The sequence below is a fragment of the Clinocottus analis genome, unplaced genomic scaffold (assembly GCF_023055335.1).
Source record: "Clinocottus analis isolate CAN_PGR_092001 unplaced genomic scaffold, fCliAna1.0.p SCAF_37, whole genome shotgun sequence".
NCBI lineage: Eukaryota > Metazoa > Chordata > Actinopteri > Perciformes > Cottidae > Clinocottus > Clinocottus analis.
In genome coordinates this window covers 77,487-97,013 of record NW_027176120.1, presented here as the reverse complement: position 1 = coordinate 97,013, position 19,527 = coordinate 77,487, and the positions used below count along the sequence as shown (strand labels likewise).

General features: G+C 46.3%; 3 protein-coding genes across 3 annotated transcripts; 2 read left to right on the top strand and 1 right to left on the bottom strand.

The window, feature by feature from the left end:
• Window positions 1-1,441: 1,441 nt before the first annotated feature.
• ap1m2 (adaptor related protein complex 1 subunit mu 2) lies at window positions 1,442-6,364 on the top strand. Its single transcript, XM_068596431.1, has 12 exons — window positions 1,442-1,537; window positions 2,648-2,804; window positions 2,926-2,993; window positions 3,105-3,235; window positions 3,345-3,492; window positions 4,053-4,179; window positions 4,272-4,414; window positions 4,754-4,825; window positions 4,950-5,108; window positions 5,344-5,469; window positions 5,999-6,074; window positions 6,218-6,364. The coding sequence occupies exons 1-12, from the start codon at window positions 1,496-1,498 to the stop codon at window positions 6,241-6,243; spliced, it is 1,275 nt and encodes a 424-aa protein (XP_068452532.1). The 5' UTR covers window positions 1,442-1,495; the 3' UTR covers window positions 6,244-6,364.
• Window positions 6,365-6,859: 495 nt separating this feature from the next.
• Window positions 6,860-9,442, top strand: cdkn2d (cyclin-dependent kinase inhibitor 2D (p19, inhibits CDK4)). The gene is made up of 3 exons (XM_068596430.1): window positions 6,860-7,010; window positions 7,377-7,535; window positions 8,496-9,442. Exons 2-3 carry the CDS (start codon window positions 7,395-7,397, stop codon window positions 8,847-8,849), a joined length of 495 nt encoding a protein of 164 aa, XP_068452531.1. The 5' UTR covers window positions 6,860-7,010; window positions 7,377-7,394; the 3' UTR covers window positions 8,850-9,442.
• A 3,760-nt stretch (window positions 9,443-13,202) lies between these two features.
• Window positions 13,203-18,638, bottom strand: si:zfos-323e3.4 (volume-regulated anion channel subunit LRRC8C). Its single transcript, XM_068596429.1, has 3 exons — window positions 18,596-18,638; window positions 17,733-17,891; window positions 13,203-15,767 (listed from the first exon to the last, which is right to left on the bottom strand). Exons 2-3 carry the CDS (start codon window positions 17,871-17,873, stop codon window positions 13,476-13,478), a joined length of 2,433 nt encoding a protein of 810 aa, XP_068452530.1. The 5' UTR covers window positions 17,874-17,891; window positions 18,596-18,638; the 3' UTR covers window positions 13,203-13,475.
• Window positions 18,639-19,527: the final 889 nt, after the last annotated feature.

Here is a 19,527-nt window from a genome sequence, read left to right as displayed (position 1 = left end):
TACTGACGACACTGCAATACAATGCTGACAAACTTCTCTTTTTATAAACTGTGTCCAACAAAGCGGCTGGTCTCACAGAGTCTGCTTTGAACGTTGCTGTAAAGCCTTTATGACCTCACTGCAGCTCATTTCCTGTGTGAACACAACATGCTGAAGGTGGAGCCGTCTCCTTAAGGGTTGGTTCTCCCCGATAAGGAGAACCAAACCTTTATGGACAAAAGGAGAGGGATATTGGAAAAGACTGATCTCCATCTGGCCCTCAGAGGCCGGTGTGCTATTCTTAGTCGCGGCCTTCCTCTAAACGCTGCTGATAAGACTGATGGAGGAGCATGGAGGCCGGGCTCTGGGCCGCATCGCCACGCGCAGAGGCCCAGAGGACGGCAACACATGGAGATGTTACAGAGCAAAGTTTACGGCTTCAGAAATATGTAGTAAGGAAGTGCTTCTGTCACCCTGAGGCTGCAGGTCAGTCGCGCTCAGGTGAAGGCAGTGCACGTTGCACACATAACACACCATGAAGAACGGGAGCCCATGAGGGACATGTGCTACTCTTTTATATGTATTTCCTTTAGGTCATTGCACAGTTACTAACGAGGGAATACGTAATGAAGGGCTGCAAAATAAAACAATATTGCTGTCTGCTTTTTGGGGATTTTTCATGTTTCTATAAATGTTGTGTTGTGTTGTTTCACAGTAGACCGTGTGCACAAGCTGAGGAAGTCTCTTGTGATGTGACAACGACGGGATCCAGTCAAGCTCCTAGCTCCATTCTTGTGTCTGTGTTTTTTATTTATTTATCTGTGCTCAATTATTAATCTAACATAAACATCTTGAATGTCTATAGTTACAGACTGACCAGATACACATTAGTTCTTAAAGATCTGAACAATGTAGCCATCTGAACAAATAAAGGTTCACTATGTGCCAGATGAACATCCGGGAAAATGTACTTTAAAAACTTTGGAACTGCTTCCTTTAAATACTGAGGCGACGATCCTTTAAGACACGCTGCCACAATATTATTGAGTCTGATGGTTAATATAAATAAATATATATATATATATATATATATATATATATATATATATATATATATATATATATATATATATATATATATTTATATATTTATATATACAACAGGGAAGAGGAACAGTGTTGATCTGAGTCTTTCTTCCGGCTGTGATTCGTGCGTCCGGCGCGCCCTCTGGCGGATGAGTTGGGCGGCGCACCCTCCTCCTCCTCCTCCTCCTCCTCCTCCTCCCCCTCCCCTCCCGCTCAGGTGAGCTGGTGAATGTTTTACCTGCATGTAATGACGTCACGACACCACCAGGAAAAAGAAACAGAGGCGTCCGCGAACACCTCCGGCGGATGGAAGTGTGTGGCTGCGCGGGGCGAAACAAACTTCCACGCAGTGACGAAGACTCGACTTGAACTTTAATCGGAGCTTGTGTGCTTCTGTGGACTCGCGCGGTGGCCTCTGGGTACAGACACGATGTCTTCCTCCGCTATATTTGTGCTGGACCTGAAGGGGAAGGTAGGACTCATGCTCGGGGCTGATTGGAGACGCTGATAATTGCGCATTTTTCAGCGACTCAAGTTATTAAACACCGCATATATTCTGTGTTCAGTGGGAGGTTTTTACTGTTGCTTCGGCTGTTAACCAGTAATGGCGCTTGGCTCGTTAAAAATTAATAAAGGGCCTGCGACACACTCATTTATTGGCCATTTCCCCCTTTTACTTCCGGTTACATGCCAGTGGAAATACTGCCAAAGGAGTCCAGTGGAAGTGACATGTGGCTTTCACTGTGTCACCATATTATTATTATTATTATATTTCTATCACAATACAGCCCATTGTCTCCTGACTGAACTGTAACCTGAAACCCACGCTAGTGTGTGAAGAGGAGCACACCTGTGGCTTCAGGTGTGTGATTAGAAGGTGTGTTGATTACTCAACAAACTTCTGACTTGATCCATTGAGCTGCAGGACGCTGTGACCTGAAGCACAAGTCAGGTTTTACTTCTGGATCCTCCACGTCTGCACCCGCAGGGCCCGCAGAATATTTAATAACATTACAAACATCTCAGTGAAGTTGAGTTGGTCTCCGATGATTTAATGTCAGATTAACACACAAAGCTTCAACTCGTGATTCATTTTGTTATTGATGAATCTCTTGTTTTGTCCCACTGACGGACAAAAACTCCAGATATTGATTTCACGACCACCTGAGAGAAGGAAAAGCAGCACATTGTGACAACAGAGAAGCCGTAAACAGAAACCTTTCTTTGAAAAATAGGAATTTTTAATTCATCAAAGTCCATAGAATTAAACATCTCTGAGTTGTGAATTAAATCAACATGAGATCATTTCTATTCCTAGAATCACCTCGTCAGTGTACTAATACACTAATACACTACACTAATATAGATATTTAATAATCTTTTCTTTGAGACACACAAGTTAGATTCATTATTTTTCCACCTCCTGTTTTCAGCAGCAGCTCAGGTTGTAAAACATCTGCAACATTATTTCTTGTAGATTTTAGAGTCGCGTCCCAACATCTGTCTTCCTCTCTGTGACTCACGAGCACGTTGAGTTGTAACGCATCGTCGTACCTGTGTGCCGCTCTTCTCCTCTGCTCAGGTGTTGATATGTCGCAACTACAAGGGCGACGTGGACATGGCGGAGATCGACCACTTCCTGCCTTTACTCATGCAGCACGAGGAGGAAGGGCTCCTCTGCCCCGTCCTGTCGCGCGGCAACGTCCACTTCATGTGGATCAAGCACAGCAACCTGTACCGTATCCTTATGCGTCTGCGGCCGCCGTCGTTAATGACGGATTCATGAATGTCATCCTTTAAATGTGACTGTGGGGAGTTGATCCTAACGCCTGCGTGCTCCTTGACCGGATCGCTGCACAGTGGTGTCCACGACCAACAAGAACTCCAACGCCTCCCTGGTGTACTCGTTCCTGTACAAGCTGGTCGAGGTGAGTCCCGGCTTGATACGGGTTGTACAGCATGTGTGATGAAGATGATGATGATGGTAATCCACAGTAACACCACAGATGAAGCCGATGTGAGTAATGTGCGTCGTTCAGGTGTTCTCAGAGTACTTCAAAGAGCTGGAGGAGGAGAGCATCCAGGATAACTTTGTGGTCGTCTACGAGCTGCTGGATGAGCTGATGGACTTTGGATTCCCTCAGACGACCGACAGCAAGATCCTCCAGGAGTGAGGCTGCACACACACACACACACACACACACACACACACACACACACGTAGACGTCGTGAACGTTGACGAGCAGCTCACGGCATCTTCTCGTCACCGTTCTCGCAGATACATCACCCAGCAGGGCGCCAAGCTGGAGGTGGGGAAATCTAAGGTGCCGACCACCGTCACCAACGCCGTCTCCTGGAGGTCAGAGGGCATCAAATACAAGAAGAACGAGGTCTTCATCGACGTCATCGAGTCCATCAACGTGCTGGTGAGACGGGATGAGGGGCTGATCCTTTTCATGTGCTCACATTTCGGTTTGCTTCATGGAGAAATTTCATCTTTTGTATACGAGATATTTTGTATTAAGTGTGTTTTATTTGCCATTATGGTTCTTTATGTGTATTTTTCCCCTTTTGTTGTGCTGCATTAGTTGTGTGAATGGTGCTATTTGAATAACGTAGATATAAATATTTGCATGTATTCACGTTTGTTCAGGTGCGTCGAGTCTTTTAAAAGCTGAAATGAGGAATAACGAAGAACCAGAACTTGTCTATGAAATGTTTTCCCTGCACGGAGACGTTACACAGTCGCTATGAGTGCTCAAGCGTGACAATTCACATATTCACACAGAAGACAGCGGCCGGGGCGTTACAGAGGAACCTGTTGTTTCAGAGTGATTGAATCAGTGTGTGAGCCACAACGTTTATGTGGACGGCCGGTCCACTCAAGTGATCGATTACTTGATACCAGATTGGGGGAAACTCCAGGAAGGCGGATGATTTGCATCCAGACGTTTGTGACTAAGAACCTTCATTCTCCGTCACGCAGGTGAACGCCAACGGCAGCGTGATGAGCAGCGACATCGTGGGCAGCATCAAGCTGAAGACCATGCTCTCCGGGATGCCCGAGCTGCGTTTGGGCCTCAACGACCGCGTGCTCTTCGCTCTCACCGGACGTACGCGCGCCGCTCGTCCGTCTCGTTGCACTTTAAAAAAAAACCAAAACAACAACAAGTGAATGCGGCTGATCGCGTCGTTGTGTGTGCAGGTGACAAGGGGAAGACGGTGGTGATGGAGGACGTGAAGTTCCACCAGTGTGTGCGGCTCTCGCGCTTCGATAGCGATCGCACCATCTCCTTCATTCCTCCGGATGGGGAGTCCGAACTCATGTCGTACCGCATCAACACCCACGTGAGTCCAATTCAGCACCTTGTTATCGCAATGAAGCGTTAATATGCATGGCTCACACCTTGCATTGGACACATCATTTAAAGATAAACGTGTATGTGGAGACGGTCAGACTGCAAACAATTGCTGGTATTGCTCGTGCCATATTCTTTTTTTCATTGTGCAAATGCACAAATTGTGCATAAATAATGAGTAAAGTACCACAGCTCTGAAAGCTTTATTGAGCCTGATAGTACTTTGCATGTAAACATGTGATGTAAATGGACATATGCACTGAATAGATTGCGTTTGTGACTCAAGAAAGCATTTTTACGTCGTGTTGACCCCTCTCCTCTCTTGCAGGTGAAGCCTCTGATCTGGATTGAATCCGTCATCGAGAAGTTCTCTCACAGTCGGGTGGAGATCATGGTGAAGGTACCGGCCGCCTGCATTGGAACGTCACCGTGAGAGGCGTTTGTTTCACTGGAGACGTGTTCTTAAGAAACCGTCAAGAAAACTGCACAAAGATGTACAGTAACAGCTGTGTTGTGTTGTTTAGGCAAAGGGGCAATTTAAAAAACAGTCTGTGGCAAACAACGTGGAGGTGAGGGTGCCCGTCCCGAGTGACGCCGACTCACCCAAGTTCAAAACCAGCACCGGCAACGCCAAATATGTGCCCGAGAAGAACATGGTGGTGTGGACCATCAAGTCTTTCCCTGTAAGGAATGAACCCGTCCTGTACCTTTTCCTTCATATGCAAATGCTTTGACTTCAGGTTGCATTTCTTTCTTTAAAGTATATTGTTTTGCACTTGATGTTCTGATCAAAGACGGGAACTTGTTTTGTATTTAACTCTTTGTCTTTTCCTTGTCCGTCTCATCTCTCTGCATGTGTCTGATCCATGTGTGTCCATCCATCCATCCATCCCTCCATCCATCCCTTCATTCACACAGGGAGGTAAAGAGTTTCTAATGAGAGCTCATTTTGGTCTGCCGAGTGTGGAGAACAATGAGCTTGAGGGCAAACCTCCCATTACCGTCAAATTTGAGATCCCATACTTCACAGTCTCCGGAATACAGGTGTGTTGTGTTTGTGTGTGTTGTGTGTTTGTACTGAGGTGTTCCTTTTGATGCCAATCAAAAATATTCAGCCTGTGGTAGCATGACTCAAAGCCATCTGTGAGCAGAGCACATTTAATACTGGATGTGGAGCCTGTCAGAGCAGGAGGTATCATGTTTCTGTCAATATGAACAATTATAAAGCTCCAACCGCCACCTGAGGAGATCCCAGCTTTGCACAGGGCGTCTGCCGTTTAACTAGTCAAGTCCGGTCCTGTAAGAGCTGATTGTGTGTGCTCAGACTGGAAAACTACAGACAATGCCCGATTTACATTAATGCGACATGTAATGTAATTAATGCGACATGTAATGTGACCTGTAATTCATGTCACAATACATGTCACATTAATTACATTACATGTCGCATTAATTACATTACATGACACATTAATGACATGTCACATTGTGATATGTACTTCATGTGACATGTACTTCATGTAATGTTACAACACGATTGTTTCTCCGAGTCTCACTCGCTCTTCTTCACCAGGTGCGATATATGAAGATCATTGAGAAAAGTGGTTACCAGGCTTTACCGTGGGTCCGGTACATCACACAGAGCGGAGGTAGCCTTCATTCATATTTGATCCATTAGACCTCAATACAATTCACTGTTTTCAGAAGCTGCTATACTCTTTAAGCAAGTGGTCAGATACACATGGATGTGTAAATGTAATCATGTAATATTCCCTCTTGTAATTGTTTTTAGACTACCAGCTGAGGACCAATGTGTGAAGCCTGAGGGATTACTGTCTCGCATCCAGAGGAACATCAATACTGACTTTAACCAGACTGAAAGAATGTCTTTTAATTTCACCTGCTCTTTTTAATGGCAGTAATCTTGTGTTGTGAATTATGTGTGCAACTTGATTTTAATGTTTCTATTGTAAGATCACTGCAGATTATTTAAATGCTTAATTAAATTATTCCTTTGAAAAAACATTTGTCTTAAGTGTCCGTTTTTAATAAAAATATGTGTTGTTCCCGTTTGTTCTCTAACTAGTTTGACACCACATATATGGATGCTGTAGTCATGCATTGTGCAATCATGGTCACGAAATTCCGCCTAAAATTAAAAACTTGCACCCGCCTTTTTTCACATTTGCTTCTGGAGAAATACAACCACAGGTCAGAAATGTGAATGAACTGCCCTTTGAAGACATCAACGTATACAAATCGCCCGCTTTCTTCGCTACGTGTTCTGATTGGTCGACTGTTGCTGTTGCCACAGTGATAGTGTAGTAACAGAGTTGTATGCCCGCCTCTCATACCATATATGGAAGAGCGACACCCTCAGGGCGAGCTGTGATTGGCCAGCGTGGGTTCTCCCCAATGTTTGTAAATTGTAGTCTGGAGACGCTGTGTAGATCTCAGCGCGCAAATGTATTTTCTAATGTTGATAAACTTTCCTAGTTTGGATTTTATTTGAAAAACTACCGGTTTTAAGAAACAGCGGGATTGAAGACCATTGCGACGTAGTGGACATTAAGGAACGGAACAAGGTAACGTTACGCTTAAAACCTCCATAGTATGTTCTATTTTTTTGACGGTGCTAGCGGTTAGCCTTGGATGCTAACCGTCTGTACGACCCGGTAGCGGTGACTTGTCTCTCTCTCTCCCGCTATAACGGACGTTTTCACGGAGCGTCGGTGTTTCTCCGCCCGGTTTGTAAAACGAGCTGATGTAACAGTCCGATAACATGGCGTCACCGGGGAGCCGAAGCGGACTGTTAGCCCCGGTGCTGTAACGCTAGTAGCTAGCTAGCGATGCCTTCCCGTACCCCGACTTAACGTCACGTTACCGCGGCTCTATTCGACGTTGACATGGGGAGGCCCGCGGTCTAACTGTACCCCTCTCCCACCGACCAGGCAGCAAGGGCGACTATAATGGTCCTCAGTCAGATGGATGCCGGTAAAGCGTTGACGGCGGCGGCAGCCAAAGGGAGCACGAGCGAGGTGCAGAGGATCCTGGAGGAATGCAGGGTGCACCCGGACACCCTCAACGGGTTTGGCCGGACGGCGCTGCAGGTGAGGACCAAACCCCCGATTCATATATTCATTTATTCATATTCACAGAGTAACGCTATTAAATACAAGTTCTGTCGCCGTGACTCGGGCTGGTTGAGACTTGTCTCCTTTCCTCTCGACGTCGTTACAGCTGGCCGCTTTTGTTATGAATATGTTATAGTACCGTTTATTAACACAGGCTGTTTCATTTTAAAGTATATATTATGTTAGCACTGTCGCTACAATCCCAGCATACCCCTGGAAACTTCAGCAAAATTGCGAATATGGGATATTTTGGCTTGCGAGAAATAAATTATACACTCAGTAGCCAAATTATGAGGTGCTTATTTAAGATATTGGCTTTCTAATACAACAGCCTTGTTAGAAATCACACCTTTATGGAAGTTATAATGTTGGTTTAAACTGTTTAAGAGGGTTGTGGTCTTTTGTGATAGACCTATTTGTGCTGCTGTCTAACTGTGTTGTAACAATAAAACACTGAATAGTGAAACAATGGTCTGTTGATTATATTTTGAAAAGTTTAGTTCAGTTTCCAGACTTTTAAGAGGGAATTTCCAAATTGATTGTTTTTGTCCGAGCAACAGTCCAAACCCCAAAGACATTGAATTTACAATAAAGTGACAACTGATTGTGTAAAGATGGCTGAAACGTCATTACATTATTTAATGTTCTCTCATTAACACAGCTACTGTATTTATTTATTTATTTGATTCTTCCGCAGTGTTGTTGTTCTTCCACAAGCAAATATGTGAAGCTTCCTGCTTTACATATTTGCTGGTGCGTGACGTTCAGGGCCAAAGTCAAACATGTAATTGTGATCTTTGTGGAGAGCATCGCGTGACAGCTTCCCATTTACACACGGGTGTTGAATTTCCCATGCTCTCTCTCTCTCTCTCTCTCTCTCTCTCTCTCTCTCTCTCTCTCTCTCTCTCTCTCTCTCTCTCTCTCTCTCTCCTCCAGGTGATGATGATGGGGAACTCCAAGATCGCCAGTTTGCTGTTGGAAAAAGGGGCCGACCCCAACGTCCAGGACAAACACGGGATCGCGCCCGTCCACGACGCGGCCCGGACCGGGTTCCCGGACACCCTGCGGGTGCTGGTGGAGTACGGCGCGTCGGTGAACCTCCCGGACCAGAGCGGCGCCCTGCCCATCCACATCGCCATCCGGGAAGGCCACCGGGACGCCGTGGAGTTCCTGGCGCCGCTGTCCGACCTGAAGCACGCCAACGTAAGCGGCCAGACGGCGGTGGACGTGGCCCGGGTCTCTTGCGTGCCCGACATGATGGACTTGCTTTTCGCTCACATTCATAGTTAGTCAGGAGTCCTGGGGCCTTCTGGGTCGCCCTCATCTAACTTGTTTTGCTTCAAACCTGGTGACTTGAATTCATTGCTGTGTAAAGGATTATTTTTTGTTGTTAACAGTAGCTCAGCATTAATATGTGACACGGGACATATTGTCCTGGCAGCTTCTTTTCAGTGGATGGGTGGCTATATACAGTAGACACCTCTTTTGCACAGTGCAATTTAGGCACCTTATATATCTGTTTTCCCTTTTAATTGGGAGTGCACATTTGTAGATAGTTTCCCCAGTGTTTTGTAATTATTGCATTATTTCCATTGTGAAACAGTTGAAACCTTCGATGTGTTTTTAAACACTTTTACAAAACTTGACGTGGTGCACCCTGATTGCTTTTCATAGTTGTGTTTCCCATAAGTAGATGTACTTAGACTTTGAATTTACTCTTATTTATTGTTGTTATAGGACTGAATACTCCTGTGACTTTGTAAATAGCAACATTAATTGTGATTTGTTAAAATGTTATTTATATAAATAATTTTAAAACAAAAGTGAGATTATTCACTTTGCTATTTGAAGAAGCAAACACACAATAAAGTGTTGAACTTGAAGTCCTGAAGTCCCAGTTTTCATTTTGTGTTGTATCTTTAAGTCTTTACCAACTTTAAGATTGTGTTGATACATATTGTACTTTCAGCAACGGCAACCAAACAAACACTTAAAGTATAAAATACATTTATAAAAACGTTCCTTCGTTAAAACACATTCACAACATTTTCTCTTTTCCATGTTTAGCAGTCTGACTCAGTCTACCTGTGGACTCAGTCTACCTGTGGACTCAGTCTACCTGTGGAGTGAGTCTACCTGTGGAGTGCGTGCCGTCTCTGTGTCCTCAGGTGTTGAGCGCGTCCTCCAAGGTGACTCATGAAGGTCGTTCACAATAGCTGCCCGCTGGAATGTAATCCCTCAGAGGTGGAGCAGATCTCTGGATTAAAGCTCGGCGTGGATGAAGGGCCCCGTTGTGCGGCGGCCGCTAGGTAACGGTGGCACAGCCAGCGCGTTTGTGGGCGCCGCTTCAGTACAATGAACGTGTTGTTTGCGTGGCCAAGTCCTCCGGCCGAGGAGGGAGATCGCCACGCATGTTGCCACGGCGACTGTTGACATGTGCCATGTGCGCTTCTCACGAATGGATTTGAACAACAACGCAGACGGAAAGTAACTTCACTCTTTTATTGTCTTCAGGTACAAGTTTGAAGTTGTTGTGCTTTCCTTGTGCAACTTACACCAGCGTTCAAAGGTTTGGGGTCACTTAGAAATGTCCTTATTTTAAAAAGAAAAGTGTTTTTTTTAATGAAGATAACATGAAATGAATCATAAATCCCCTTAAAAATCCTCGTTCACTGCTAAATAAATAATCAGTTCATAAGAAATGACTAAATGTATAAAGTACCCTGTAAAACGTGAAGTACTCGTATCCTTATACAATATTAATAACATAACCATGGTCCATATGTTCGCTTTATGAGTGCTTTGTTTGATACTTCATGTACATTTAGCAGATTATACCTTTGTACCTTTTGGGGAAAGTTTGATTTCAGGACTTGTTTTATTTTTTTACAGAGTTTCTACTTTGACTCTAAGTCCTGTTTCCACCTCACACTTTGCATATTTCATGTTTTCACCTTCCTGTCTCAGGTTTACATGGTGGTGGACGCCAGCATTTGACCTCTGGGCATCGAACCGCTCTGCCGGAGCCGCTCAAGGTCAAACGCCCGATCAGGACTTCAGCAGCGGTTGTTTCCTCTCGACACGATCCACCAGCTCGCCTTCCTGCTCCCTCCATACTTTGTGACATCTTGTGTCATAAAGACACACAACTATAAATCACAGTTCACACACACACACACACACACACACACACACACACACACACACACACACACACTGTCGTAAACACACTGGTCTCAGACCGACCTGCCTGCAGCCACCAGGTAGAGCTCCATCCCCTCAGAGCGGGAGGTGTGTGTGTGTGTGTGTGTGTGTGTGTGTGTGTGTGGTTTGTTTGTCCTGCCGGTTGGGAGGGGAACAGTGTCAATGACGAATTCGCAGGAAGAAGTCTCACCCGATACTCCTCCACTCACACACACACACACACACACACACACACACACACACACTCATGCAGACGATGAATGACACACAGGAGTTAACTGAACACGCCCGTTTGATGCAACTGGGTGTCGGTGGTGATAGTTTCTTTATTCTCGGCCTCCCTTCACCTCCTTGCAGAGATGCATCACTAAGCTCCTTTTTTAAAGCACTAACGTCACCGATTTGCAGCTTTTCTTCGTCTTAAAGTTTAATAAAAATGATTATCTTCGGATGTTGGACTGTTCAGCACGAGACATTTGAAGACAGCCCCGTTTATGTTTTATGAGCCTGACGGAAGAAGAAGAAAATCTGTAAATTAATGGATAACGAAAATGGTTAATTAGTCACGTCCCCCACTCTCTTTCTGTCATGATAGTTCAAGTAATGACAAGGTCAAGAGATGGAGGACTTGAAGGAAAGGCTAACCCTTCGCCTCGTGGTGTGTGTTAAAGGTGCAGTGTGCAGGATTTGGAGGCTAAAGTCTCGCATGTGCTAAACGTGACGAAGAGCGATGCGATGGCACACGTGAAACCTTGAAATCTAGAACCATTGTTTGGTTTGTTTGTTCTGTAGGAACATGACAGCGCTTCAAGATACGTATTATTAAATTATTCCATTCCTGCTAAATGCTACACACTGTTTGTGTAACACTCACACGGGGGGAGAAACGACGGTGTGAACACAAACAGGGAGATCTGAACGGTCTGCTCTGTGAGTGACACAATGCATCCTGACGCCCAGCAGAGGCTGACGGGTCCGTTTAGTCTGATATCAGCTCTTCATCCTCCTCGTTCCTTTCCTCTGCTCTTCCCGGCTCACACCGGCAGGATAACAATCAGCGACCGACGGCCTTTGATGTGTGCAGCGCTAAGCTAGTGTCGTGTAAAGATACACTAAGAGTTCTCCTCCATGGTAATAACATCATCTCAGACTCAGTGGTAAAATATCATGAGGCGTTGGATGAGTCCTGGACTTCGACCGCCCTTTACTGTCATACTAAAAACCTGTGGTGAAATCAGCGTCGTGAGTCACCGTGAAGTCAAAGCGTTCGCTCCTCAGGCTGCAGAAACATTTCAGACCTGAAAGCAGACGTTCTTTATAGCAGGACGGAGCGTCCCGACCTGATGCTCCAGTGTAAATACGACACCAGTAAAGCCAGCCGTGGAGGCGCAACGACGCTGGCGGCGTTTCAGACTCTGACTGAAGATATCGCTGTAAAGCAACTCTGCTGGAGACACAACATGCTGCGAGTCGCTTGCAGCCGGGCCTCAGTCACAATGATCATCTGTTTGGGTTCATGCTGGTGACACACTTCACTGCCACCTTCACACACGAGGAAACCATTGACGAAGCGTTACGGCTTTTTTTTGAGGGGAGGGGGACAAATTTCAGTGTTGCATCTAAATGATAAAATGTGGACGGCATCTAGCCGAATGCTTTCTGACGTCCTGGGGAAGCCGCGTGGCAGAGGAGGGAGGTCAACGCGTTCGCTGGTGCTATGAGGCACGTCTGTCAACGTACAGGCAGGAATCCATGCAAGCCAGGACACGACAGCACCGGGCTCAGGCGGGAAAGTGAGAGGCAAAAATGCACAAAGAGGGAACAAATACAGGACGCGGGAGCAAACACAGCATGCAGAAGCTTGTTTGAGAGTCGAGTTCAAGTGAATTGAATCCAACTGAAAGCACCAAATGCAGCTTTCACCCGTAAACTAAACAGCTATGACCTCCAGGTCGGCAGCCTTCAACCGTTTTATTGCGTTGCTCTGTGATGGTACGACGTGAAATCAGATAAACAAAAGTACTTTTATACCTCCGTCATATCTCACTGCTCAAGTTCCAGGAAATCATTCCAAGTATTTAACTGTAAAAGTAGAGAATAAGAAGGAAGAATAAGACACTCAATACATGACTCATCCAACCTCATAAGACAGCAGTTGAATTGTGTGTTCATTATTGTATCACTGGACGCTGACTTGACTCCTGATTTAAAATCCCACGGACGACTCCAGTCCTCTTCCAGAGATGAATACCTTTTATTCGGCCCCTGAAAGGCTTTTCTCTCCCTCCACTTGTTGTCCGTCTGAAAGAGAGCAACATGAGCCTCCTCGCTGTGGGAAACACCTGCTCACGCTGCGCAAACCTGCGCTGCCGCTACACACAACGTGACTTTTGCTCTGAAGAACCCACAACATATTCAAACAGTGAAGACGCTGTTTTATTTGTGTAAAAAGTTGAACCTATGTCAACAGTATTTTAAAAAAAAGGCATCGTTATAGTTGATTATTCACCCATTGACACATTTAAAAGCACATTTCAGGATGACTGTTTTTATAGATATGTTTTGTAGTGTTTGTTTGTCCTTTTGTGGTGATGGTTTCCCTTTCAAGGCTATTTCATGAGACATTCCTCCTGGTGGCGTGGATTCATACTCACATCAGGTCCTGATGGACCACCGCACACTGACGACGAGTCAGCGGTTTGTTCCACAAGCTCAGCGATTAGTCAACCTGCTCCGCACGTCTGACGGCAGCAGATCCAGCAGGTTTTCCTCCGCGATGAGCCCGCTGAGGTTCAGCAGGGAGCAGTCCCCGACCTCCACGGGTAGAGACTCCAGTCGGTTCCCTTTCACCTCCAGCCGGACCAGCTGGGCCAGGCTGGCCACCCGGGGGCTGAGGTCCAACAGGCAGTTGTTTCCCAGAGCCAAGGTCTTTAGCCTTTTGCAGGAGAACAGCTCCTCCGGCAGCACCTCCAGCGAGTTGAACGCCGCGGAGAAGAACTGGAGGCCCTGCAGGATGCCCACCTCCGGAGGGAGGGAGGTGAGCTGGTTGTGGGAGACGTCCAGGTGCCGCAGTTTGGTGCAGTAAAACAGCCGAGAGGGAAGCTTCCGCAGCTTGTTCCAGCTGACGTCCAGCGTCTCCAGGGTGTGCAGCTTGCTGATGTGGTCCGGGATGTACGTGATTTTGTTGTGCCACAGTTTTAGCGACACCAGTCGGTGGCAGTGCTGCAGGCTCAGGATCTCCTCCACCGTGGTGAGCTTGTTCTCCTTCAGGTCCAGCTCCTGCAGGTTGCTCAGGCTGAAGACGGCTGACGGGATGCGCTCCAGCTCGCAGCCCACCAGCTCCAGCGAGACGAGGTTGGTTAACTTCTTCAGGCAGCTGAAAGCCTGGATCTTGACGCCCTCGTTGTGGATGCTCAGCCGCTGCAGCTGCAGCGCGACGTCCACCACGCTGGGTGGGATCTTGGTGACGTTGGCGTGGAGATCGAGGACCCTCAGAGCTCTGAGCCCTCGAAGAGAGTCCAGAGTGGCACTTTTGGACACCTCGTTGGCTAAAGGACCGTCCAGATACAGCTCCTCCAAGCTCTGCAGGCTGTACATCCACATGGGCACCTCCTCTAAACTTTCAAAATGCAGACGCAGCACCTTTAAATGTGCCTTGAGGTGGGTCAGGGCGGACAGCTGCAGCTTCGCGGGGCAGAAGACCAGCGATAACTCCCGGAGGTTGTCCAGCTTGGCGACAGCGGCCGGGAGGATGACGTTCTTGACTTGCTCCAGTTTCAGCGATTCCACTTCAGCGATCTCGAAGACGGTGTCGGGCAGCCCCGGCAGCATTGACAGGTGGAGCTCCAACCGGTTGCTGGAGTTCTTGGCGAGGCGGGTGCGCAGCTTTTTGGCGGTCCACAGGTAGTTGAGGTTGAGCTGATGGAGATGGCTCTCGCTGACCTCGGAGAGAAAGAAGGCAAATCTCTTGGAGTACAGCGCGTCATATTGGTCCACGAGGTGCAGGAGGAAGGCAAAGTCGTTCTTCACGTCCGGTATGTCGTTGATGCCCGTCTCCAGACGGACCTGCTCAAAGGAGTACTCCTTCAGCGGCCGGTGGAACTGCCAGTAGAGCGTGTAGATGCACAGCAGCCCGTACACGCCCACGAAGCAGATGTAGCAGTAAGCTAGCTTGGAGAAAAGATGCGCTTTGTTGTGGTTACAGCAATAGATGTCAAAGCCAGTCAGCTCAGGAGGAACGTAGCAGCGCACTATTATCTCAATGTTCGGTACCAGCACCGACGTGTAGATGATGATCAGGAGGAACTTGAAGACTTTCAGTGACGTCTGCAGCACGTACATGACGTACAAGATGTCTGCTTCCTCCACGTGAGTTCTGAACTTCTTCACCTTTTCGAACAGCGCCTTGGCCTGCTCCCCTTCCTTCTTGTCCAGGACGGAGGGGGCCGACTGAAGCTCTGGGTTTTTCTTCTCCGAGTTGGACTTGACGGAGGCGGAGCGAAGAAGCAGCCCCGACGTCTCCTCGTCGTCCGCTCGCCGATCCGTGGAATCTTTGGACATGGTGTTCCTCCTCCAGCTCACCAGCCGCTCCTCCCCTCTCTCCTCGGAGACCTCGCTCAGGGCCCTCGTGGTCCAGGGCGAGTCGAAGCACTTCCCGAGGATGGTGACGAACAGGTCCAGCTTCGAGGACGTCCCGGGGAACTTGAACCAGAAGCTGCTCGCGACCATGAAGATCATAGTGTGGATCACGACCAGGTACGGGAAGAACTTTGCAAACCAGTGGACGAACTTCTCGTAGCAGTAGTGGTTGACGAACACATACTGGGGGATGTCCAGGTTGTTCTTGCGTCCAAACACCTGCAGGATGACGGGCTCTGCGGGCGCGACCGCGGCGTGCGCCGACGTCTCGTTGTCCTTGTAGGTCCGGATGTGGTTGCAGTCGATCGCTTCAGGCGTCTTGCTGGTGAAGGGGCTGGGCAGGCAGGAGATCTTGTCTTGGGTGAGCTGTGGAAGACACGGGGAAAAATGAAGAAATGAATAAATGATTTGCCACATACGCTACCGTTCAGAGGTTTGGGCTCACACAGACACATGTTCAGTTCCTCCTCAGGTTCCCTCATGAACATCCTTCACTTCTAGATCAAGAACAGACTGCAGAGTTTCACATGAACGTTCTCTTCTTCTGGACATTTTGAGAGTTCATGAACCCACAAATGTGAAGCTCCAGATCCTCAACCAGCTCAAAGGAAGAACAGTTTTAGAGCTTCTCTCACCAGCAGAGCTGTTTTCAGCTGTGTGACATCATCACAAGGGTTTTCAAGGGTTTTCTATCCTCCATTAGTCTTCTAAGGCCATGATCAAACACAATGTACCATCAGAACACTGATAGCTGCTGGAAATGGGCCTCTATACACGATGTAGATATTTCATGAAGAACCAGACGTTCACACCTAGAATAGTCTTTCACCACATTAACAATGTACAGAGGGGATTTATGACTCTTTTACTGTTATCTTCATGAAAAAACACTTTTCTTTAAAGAATAAGGACGTTAAGGACATCTAAGTGACCCCCAAACTTTTAAACGCTAGTGTATGAACTGGGTTACAGGCAACAGCCGTGATGACAGTACACCTGAGGCCTCGTCCACACAGGTATTTTTGTAAACGAGTGGTTTCCTCCTGAAACACTGGGTTGGAGCGTTGGCTAACGCAGCAGTGACCTGCTTTGCTCTGACGCCTCTGTTCTTAAGTACAGTGGAGGAATAACTCGCACATTTATGTGTCGGCATGTCAAGTCCTGTTCGCCAGGTTATGTGCACGACATGCCGCCTCATCGCCACGGGGAGAACGCCGCCAACGCTTTGACTTCACGGAGACAGTTTTCCTCTTTTCCACTGGAAAAGGGAGGTCTTGTTGTGGACTGATGGACACAACAAGACCTCCCTGTAGCCACCATCTTGAAAAAGAAAAAACTGTAGAAACTCATTTAAATGTCAAGACATGCTGTTCCAGGTGTATTAAATGATTAATACTAAAAGGTGAAGAATTAAAGCTAAAACTTGAATATACCCTACCATCATTAAAGCAAGCCCTCAAAACACACCTGTCCAACCTGCTTTCACCTGATAAACCTCTGCACCTGCTGTTTACTGCTAATTATTTCGTTATTTCCTTAAATATTTTGTTGTTTGTTTTTGCTTGCTCTTGTCTTCCCGTTTGTGTGCTGTTGCGTTTGTTATTGTTTATTGTGTAAAGCGTCTTTGTGTATTATGAAAAGCGCTATATAAGTTGAAACTATTATTATTATTATACATGCAAGAAAGAAAATGAAACAAATGAGGGAATATCTCTTGAAAGAAGGACACCTGCTTGTAGTTTGTGTCCTTTCAGTGCATTTGTTGATTAATACACATGTAGTGCTGCAGTGAGTTTATACATACACACAGCAGGCGTGCTACGACTGATTTAAATTACAATACCTATGTTTATGGTAATAAAGACACCAGGACAACTGTCTCTGTTCCTTTGTTCTGCATCGCAGCAGAAACCTTTCTCCCCGTCCACACAGAGACACGCCGGCAATGAAACGAGGAATCTTCACCTGGTTATTTGAAGGAGTTATTTTTCCTTTGCGTTCCTCGTGTGACACAGACGTGACGTCATGAGTTAGCGGTCTGAATCGTCAGTAAGTGGGTCAGTAGAGAGAGAGACATGTAACTCAGCGACACGCCTGTGTTTTTGCACGACTCGGAGTCGCATAATGTGGGAATTAAACACAGCAGAGTGAGTGAGAACTCAATATTTCCCTGATTTAACACAGCAGATGCAAAAGGTGCACACGTTTGAACCCTCATGGGCAGAACGTCACATTGGGCCGGAGTAATAGGTAGGTTCCTGCATGTGTGCCATCATTTGAAGGATTAATGAGCACATAATCACAGAGTTGTGTGCCGTGTAGGCGCCTCACCTGCAAGGTGCACCCAAACACACCGATCATCAGCATGGCCACGCACAGGTACTCTGAGAAAACGTCCCACCACGGCTTCAGGACCCGATACTTTGAGTTCTGCTCGGCGCCAAAGTTTCTGAATTCCCCCACTGGGATCATCCTGACTGGCGCTCCACGCTGAGGAGAGAGCCACAGCCAGTTTGACTTTCAGCACATTCCAGTCTCCTGTCCAAGGTTATGACAGGATATGACACAAAAAGAGACTGAAGCACCGACAGCGAGCGCACAGGACCGAAGAGCTGCTACAGTGTGCGACTCCGGCCTTGAATGGATGAGTGTGGGCGGATTTAAAGAGGATAAACTCGTTTGACAACAATGTTAACAGAGAGGAACTCCTTCAGGGAAGGGTTGAGGTCCTTTTGAAAAACAAATGGAGGACAACTTTTCCTCTGACAATTTGAATGTTAAAGGGTGAAGACTTTGCTCAACCTTTGTAATAACACCACTACATCCACATTTCTTTATTGGTGTAGTTTCTGAAGGAATATGACACTTGCTGAGTAAACAAACAGACAAAGCATTGCAACACACCATGACACACACTTTATGGGACTTATAAATCTCATTTATATTATTATTGTTAGTTTGTTTTGTTACTAATAAATAGAAAGTCGTTTCTTAATGGCATCATGTGAGACTTTAACTCACTGTGCTGACGTCATGGCAGGAATAAGTAACGTGAGGCGTTTATAGCCGACCATCAACTTTCAAAGTTTTAAAAATAGTTTCGCTTCGTCTCCACAGACTCAGCGGGACCGAGCAGGAAGAATAAAATCTCTTTTTTATTTTTTTGTAGCTTCCAGCAGGTGAATTTGACGTACCTGCGTCCGAGGAGGATCCGCTGGTGTCCGGTGAGTCTGGAGGCGACGCTCATCGTTGAAGACGAGCACAGCGCCGCCAAGCTGGCGCGTCACAGCGCAGCACATCCGGTCTCACGATTTTCAAAATAAAACCATCCTCAACCAGCAGGTGCAATCCCCCCATCGAGGCTAACTTTACACGCAATGAAGAGAGTTGTTCATGTTTTTTTTTCGACATTCTATAATGTGATTTATGATATATTTAAATACGCTATGACTTTTATTTTGACATGCCATGATGTGGAGGAGCAGGGCATGCGTAACGATGGGAGAGCAGATCAAGTTGGAAAATAAAGGGATTTTATTTTTTTTTAAAATCGACAAGAATAAAGAAATCAGACAAAAATGACAAGTTTGAATATTTATGTCCTGAATATAATTCGTGAGGAGCCGAAGCAGAACTTGTGTTTTTCCCTGTTTGAGTCGTTGTAACCCCAAATTAATTCCAATACTTGTGTTTATTGTATGTATTTGTTCAGAAAAGTCTTGGAAAAAAATGCATATCTGCAAAAAAATCATTTTAAAAGATATTTTGATGGTAACTATGAACCTCCAGCATGATATGAGCCAGAATCCACAAAAAAGCCTCCTGGAGCGTCAATAAGACACCTTTATGGAAAGATTAGGACCTAAAGAATCAGAACCTGCAACAAAAATCACAATAAAACAAAGTCTTGTCGTGTTAGGAAGGAGTTTCAGTCAAAAAACTGTGTCGTTCGGTTAAAAAATGTGTTTTATGCCGAAAGATTGTCTGAATGGGGCATGCTGGGACTTAAAATGGGAGCGGGAGGATTTTGGCGCTCAGTTTCTAAAAGGTTAAAGCAACGTGCTGCTCTTCCAAGAGACAATGCCCCACAGCTTATGAATGATTACACATTATACTCTGCACAGTG